This window comes from Sinocyclocheilus rhinocerous, unplaced genomic scaffold (assembly GCF_001515625.1).
Source record: "Sinocyclocheilus rhinocerous isolate Xijiao unplaced genomic scaffold, SAMN03320098_v1.1 scaffold1907, whole genome shotgun sequence".
Classification (NCBI taxonomy): Eukaryota; Metazoa; Chordata; class Actinopteri; order Cypriniformes; family Cyprinidae; genus Sinocyclocheilus; species Sinocyclocheilus rhinocerous.
Window position 1 is genome coordinate 767,966 of NW_015628766.1, and position 6,109 is coordinate 774,074.

Below are 6,109 nucleotides of genomic sequence, written 5' to 3' on the forward strand. Positions count from 1 at the left end.
TTTATTTATATATATATATATATATATATATATATATAATACATTCAAAAGTTTGGGGTCAAACAACTGAAGGATTCAGCATACAGTTAGGTCCACATATCTTTGGACACTAGCACAATTTTTGTTATTTTAGCTCTTTACCAAAACATATTCAAGTTACAGTTAAGTTATATAATGAATATGTGCTTAAGGCACACACTCTCAGCTTTAATTTAAGTGTATTCACATCCAAATTCGAGGAAGGGTTTAGGAATTATAGCTCTTTAATATAATTATATTAGGGACCAAAAATAATTGACACAAAAGCTGTTCTATGGAAAGGTATGGGCTATTCCTTTATTATTTCATCTATTAAGAAGGTAAAAGTTGTGGAGTTGATTCTAAGAGTGGCATTTGCATTTGGAAACCACATCATGTGGTCAAAGGAGCTCTCCATGCAAGTGAAACAGGCCATCGTTAGACTTCAAAAACAAAACAAAGCCATCAAAGAGATGGCAGGAACATTAGGAGTGGCCAAATCAACAAAAAAGAACACACTTGTGGGTTCAGCAACATAAAAAGACCCGGGTGTCCACGGAAGACAACAGTGGTGGATGACTGCAGGATCCCATCCATGGTAAAGAAAAGCCCATTTATAACATCTAGCCAAGTGAAGAACACGCTCCAGGAGGTAGGCATTTCATTGTCAAGAGAAGACTTCACGAGAGCAAATAAAGAGGGTTCCCCACAAGGTGCGAACCATTCAGAAGCCTCAAGAATAGAAGGCCAGATTAGACTTTGCCAAAAACCATATATAAAAAAAGCCAGACCATTTCTGGAAAAAAATTATTTGGATATTCGTCTGAAAGAAGTCATATACACCTAGGATGCCTCGGGGTGAGTAAAACACAGCCTAATTTTCATTTTTGGGTGAACTAACCCTTTAAAAACAAATTCTTAATAAAAATATTAATAATAATAAAAATAACGAACAATTAATACATTGGTCATAAGTTAGACATCTAGCAGCTGAACTTACACCAGATTTAGTGCGAACGGCAGAATAAGAGAGGGATTTGGGGAACGAGGACGTCAGCTGTGCTTCATAAGCATCTTCACCCTGGTTGACCACCTTGATCTCCAAGACAATGTCCTTCTGATCACTCAGAGACAGGATGGGAACTCCATTTTCCCTGTGAGGAAAGCAAAACAGAGAGACTCAAATAAGGCCACTTTGTTTTGCCATTTGCTTTGAAAAAGAGTGTAGGCACTTTGTTCATTCATTTGAACATAAATTAAACACATGATGTCACTTTAAACAAGACATGAGGAAGCAGCTGCCTGCTTTCTGACATATTAACGACATGATAATAAAATAAAATGGTATACATTGCATTAAAAACAAAAAATAAATAAATAAAAACTCACTCAGGTAATGGACTAAAGACGTCTCTGTTTGGTTCCCTGGTGTGGAATTTATACTGTAGATGCAGGTCACTCTGACAGACATGATCAGCACCACATCCTTCCTTGATAAATTGAACCTGAAAGCCAGTATGATTCAGAATAACATTTAATACTGAATAAGATATGTAGATGCGTTTGGTACTGGTTTACCTCAGTTCTTCAAGTATAAAGAGGCTGAGTTAGTTGGATAAAGTTGAGCTGCTTGTTGGTAAACGGTTTAAAAAAATATATAAATTTAAGATTAACAAACAGACAATGGAATGAAAATGTTTAGTATAAATGTGAAAATACATTTGCCTGATGTGATTAATATGAACAATGTTTCTATAATTACTATGATAATATCCACAAGGTGCGAACCATTCAGAAGCCTCAAGAATAGAAGGCCAGATTAGACTTTGCCAAAAACCATATATAAAAAAAGCCAGACCATTTCTGGAAAAAAATTATTTGGATGGATGAAACTAAGACCAACCTTTACCAGAATAACAGGAAGAAAAAAGTGGGGAGAAGGCTTGGAACAGCTCATGATCCATAGCATGCAACATCATCTGTAAAACATGGTGGAGGCAATGTGATGGTATGGGCGTGCATGGCTTCCAGTGGCACTGGGTAACTGGTGTTTATTGATGGCGTGACAGAAGCAGCCGGATGAATTCTGAAGTGTATAGGGATATACAGCCTGCCCAGATTCAGCCGAATGCAGAAGTTGATTGGACGGTGCTTCACAGTACAGATGGACATACTGCAAAAGCAACCCAGGGGTTTTTGAAGGTAAAAAGTAAAGTTCTGCAATGGCAAAGTCAATCACCTTATCTCAAATGCATTTCACTTGCTGAAGACTAAACTCAAGGCAGAAAGACAAACAAACAACAACTGAAGACAGCTGTAGTAAAGGCCTGGCAAAGCATAACAAAAGAGGAAACCCAGTCTTTGGTGATGTCTATGGGTTCCAGACTTCAGGCAGTCATCGCCTGCCTGCAAAGGATTCTCAACAAAACTTTCAAAATGAATATTTTCTTTATGATTTTATTCATTTGTTCAATTACATTTGAGCCCCTAAAATTAGGGGGGCTGTGTTTAAAAATAGTTGCAATTGCTAAACATTTCACATTATATTTTTGTTCAACCCCTTGAATTAAAGCTGAAAGTCTGCACTTCAATTTCATCTTGATTGTTTCATTTCATTTTTATTCTGAAGGCATACAAACCCACAATTATGAAAATTGTGTCAGTGTCCAAATATATATAAGCCTAACTGTAGATGCATTAGGTTGATTTTGTGATATTAAAGATTACTTTTGCATTTTAGCAAACAAAATCTCAATTTCAAATAGATTCTGTTGAACTTTCCTGAAGAATCCTGAAAAAAAGTATAATGATTTCCACAAAAATATGAAGCAGCACGACTGTTTTCCACATTGATAATAATAATACATGTTTCTAGCGCAAAAATATATTAAAAATATATTAACATAGAAAAAAGTTATTTTAAAATATTTTTAAGTATTATTGTTTTTACTGTATATCTGATCGAATCATTTTAGCAATGGTGAGCATGAAAGGTTTCTTTCAAAATATTATAGACCCCAAACATTTGAAAGACAGTGTATATTGTATATTATAAATATGATCATGGTAGATCACTGAAAATGCAAAGATTGTTTAAGAAGATGGTGGTTACCTTGGTAACAGTGGTGGCATCTTGATTAGAGTCCAGGATGGGAAGCAGGTTAGGGAGAGCATTCTGTCTCTTCCTGCGTGTGGATGGGTTCAGGATCTCCACAGAGACTTCAATCGGGATACCTCTCAGTTTGTCTCTTAGGGTTTCCTTTGCACATAATAAACTTGCATTATTAAAAAACATTAACATTATACATTGTTTGCAGTATAATGCCATTCCATAACTAAAATGTCAAATGTGCCCTTAAAGGGATAGTTCACCCAAAAATGAAAATTTGATGTTTATCTGCTTACCCCCAGGGCATCCAAGATGTAGGTGACTTTGTTTCTTCAGTAGAACACAAACGAAGATTTTTAAGTCAAACCGTTGCAGTCTGTCAGTCTTATAATGCAAGTGGATGGGAATCACGGCTTTGAGAGTAAAAAAAAAAACATACACAAACAAAACCAAATTAAACCCTACGGCTTGTGACGATACATTGATGTGTAAATACACAAAACGATCGGTCTGTGCAAGAAACTGAACAGTATTTATATAGTTTTTTACGTCTGATTCACCTACAATGTCCGAACTGTCCTGAGCTCGTTCTCAACAGCCGGCGCGTGGCGCGTCTTCTTCTTGCTTTACGGCAGATCGCAGGCTTATAAGTGCATTACCGCCACCTATCTCTCAAATGGACCATTGACACTCTATCTACAATCTCAATTAGGAGTGTTAATGGTCCATTTGAGACATAGATGGCGGTAATGCACTTATAAGTGCATAATAAATATTAAATATTAATAAATAATTTTTTTTTTTTTTACTCTTAAAGCCATGATTCCCATTCACTTCCATTATAAGACTGACAGACTGCAACGGTTTGACTTAAAAATCTTCGTTTGTGTTCTACTGAAGAAACAAAGTCACCTACATCTTGGATGCCCTGGGGGTAAGCAGATAAACATCAAATTTTCATTTTTGGGTGAACTATCCCTTTAATCCAGAAGAAATAACAATTACCACTAGATGGCAGTACTTACTTTTTTACTTTATTAAGGTCAAGCCATGTTTTACTATGGCTGTTGATTTATTGTCACAATTGCCCCGTTAGGTTATTCTAAAGTCCTCAATTTAAAGTTGTTACTTAAACAGCATGTCACTCAGTAGTTCTAATTTTACCGTCTAAATGGGAAGTTGTAAAGCTGCTTTTGATCTGCTGTACCTGCAGTTTGAGACCTCTGGTAACGCAGCTTTCTGTGCCCTGACTTTTGAGCTCTACAACTCCTGTGCTTTCATAGTCATTTGCTGAGCGCGTGGTGAAGATGACTCTGGAAGGAAGATTGAGTTTCTTCCTTTCAGATTCAACCTTGATAGAGTATTGCACCTCTAAAAAAGGGGGGAAAAAAGACAAAGCAATAACAAAATGTTGGCAATTGTTTACAGAGATAAGATCCTGCATGACAGAGATGAACAATTGCTGAGTAGTAATTTACCTATGAAGGTAAATTAGAAACATGTACTTACTCAGTGTAGGATTGTAGGTTTTGGGTTTGACTGAAAATTTGAAGCAGGCTTTCACATCAAGGCTAGAACACACAATAAAACCTCGCTTTTAGATGGGGGTTACTGGCTATTGGCTAATATTATAAGGATTGCTTGTTTTGTTTATAGTTTTCTCACCATATATTTTCTCCACAGTTTTTCTTAGTGAGGTCTAGCTCTTTTGGAGTGGTGGTAACAGTCTTTTCAATGCTGATAACTGACCGTGCCCTATAGTGTAAGACCCATACTTAATACATTCAGTCATTCATCCATATCGCTAAATGAATACTAGATTTTGTAGCCATTTTACACCATTTAACATTAAATGAAATGAAATTATTTGAATAATAATATTTATAAACAATATCATTGTTTATAAAGTATCCTTAATAATCATTACAGGTTGTCTATCAATATGATCATACCTGTACACAAACACTGAATCAGAGAGAGATCCGATAGCCAGATCAGGGTAATTATTTCTGTCCAAATCCATGTTCCCAGCAAGAGAGTATCCAAAGAGTTTCACATTGTGATCTTTTCCTCCAAGAACCTGAAATCATTGAATAAGTTATTGAAAAGGAATGAATAAAACAATGAATGAATACTGAAGCAAAACCGAAAGAAAAGAAAAGTGAATATATGGCTGAACCTGGGCTTTTTTCAGGCCTTGAGGTGAACCATGGAAGATATATACGTTTCCAGCTCCATTACTGTCATATGGGGCACCAACAGCAACATCTGAAAATCAGCAGGATTACATTAAGAAAATTAACTACGTATTACATTCAAATATTATTGTGGTTATCACCATTTTCATAGAAATGTTTCAGTGTTTCCTACTATTTGATGTATATACTACGGCATGTTTTCTCCTCTATGTATCTTTCCTTGAGCCTGTTGGTTCTGGGTGTTTTTCATTAGCTCTATTCATAGAAGAGACTACATAGTAAACACATACCATGATAACCATCCAGGTTCACATCTCCCATGTTTTCCACAGCCAAACCAAACATGGAATAAGCAGCTCCCTCAATTTTCTTGGGGATGATCTTGTCCCAAGCCCCTTCCTTGTTAAGATAAACATAGATGGCCCCACCGATATCACCGTCCTTAATAAAGTACTGAGGTGCTCCGACTACAATGTCCTGCCACCTGTTTTAAAAATCAGTTCAGAATAATCAACATCTAGTGTTGCTATTAGTAACTAAAACTAAAACTATTATTTTTTACTTGAAATAAAGCTGTAATAAAATAAAATAAAATAAAAGTATATTTTAGTATTATATATAATACTAAAGTATCACTGATCAAATAAAGTGACATGACGTGTGGCCAGGTATGGTGTCCCATACTCGGAATTTGCATTTATCCCATCCAAGTGCACACACACAGCAGTGAGCAGTGAACAAACACACACACACACACACACACACACACACACACACATACACA

The 6,109-nt window shown here is 36.0% G+C and overlaps 1 protein-coding gene across 1 annotated transcript in view; it reads right to left on the minus strand.

Annotated features, from left to right (window-relative positions):
* LOC107738477 (integrin alpha-6-like) overlaps positions 1-6,109 on the minus strand; it is a gene marked incomplete at its 5' end in the record, with an annotated part of 31,470 nt that overhangs the window by 4,644 nt on the left and 20,717 nt on the right. The window contains 9 exons of the mRNA XM_016550237.1: positions 1,019-1,172; positions 1,408-1,523; positions 3,131-3,277; positions 4,335-4,498; positions 4,637-4,698; positions 4,793-4,882; positions 5,080-5,207; positions 5,307-5,395; positions 5,616-5,809. Coding sequence (XP_016405723.1) covers positions 1,019-1,172; positions 1,408-1,523; positions 3,131-3,277; positions 4,335-4,498; positions 4,637-4,698; positions 4,793-4,882; positions 5,080-5,207; positions 5,307-5,395; positions 5,616-5,809 — 1,144 coding nt within the window. The remainder of the gene's footprint in view (positions 1-1,018; positions 1,173-1,407; positions 1,524-3,130; positions 3,278-4,334; positions 4,499-4,636; positions 4,699-4,792; positions 4,883-5,079; positions 5,208-5,306; positions 5,396-5,615; positions 5,810-6,109) is intronic.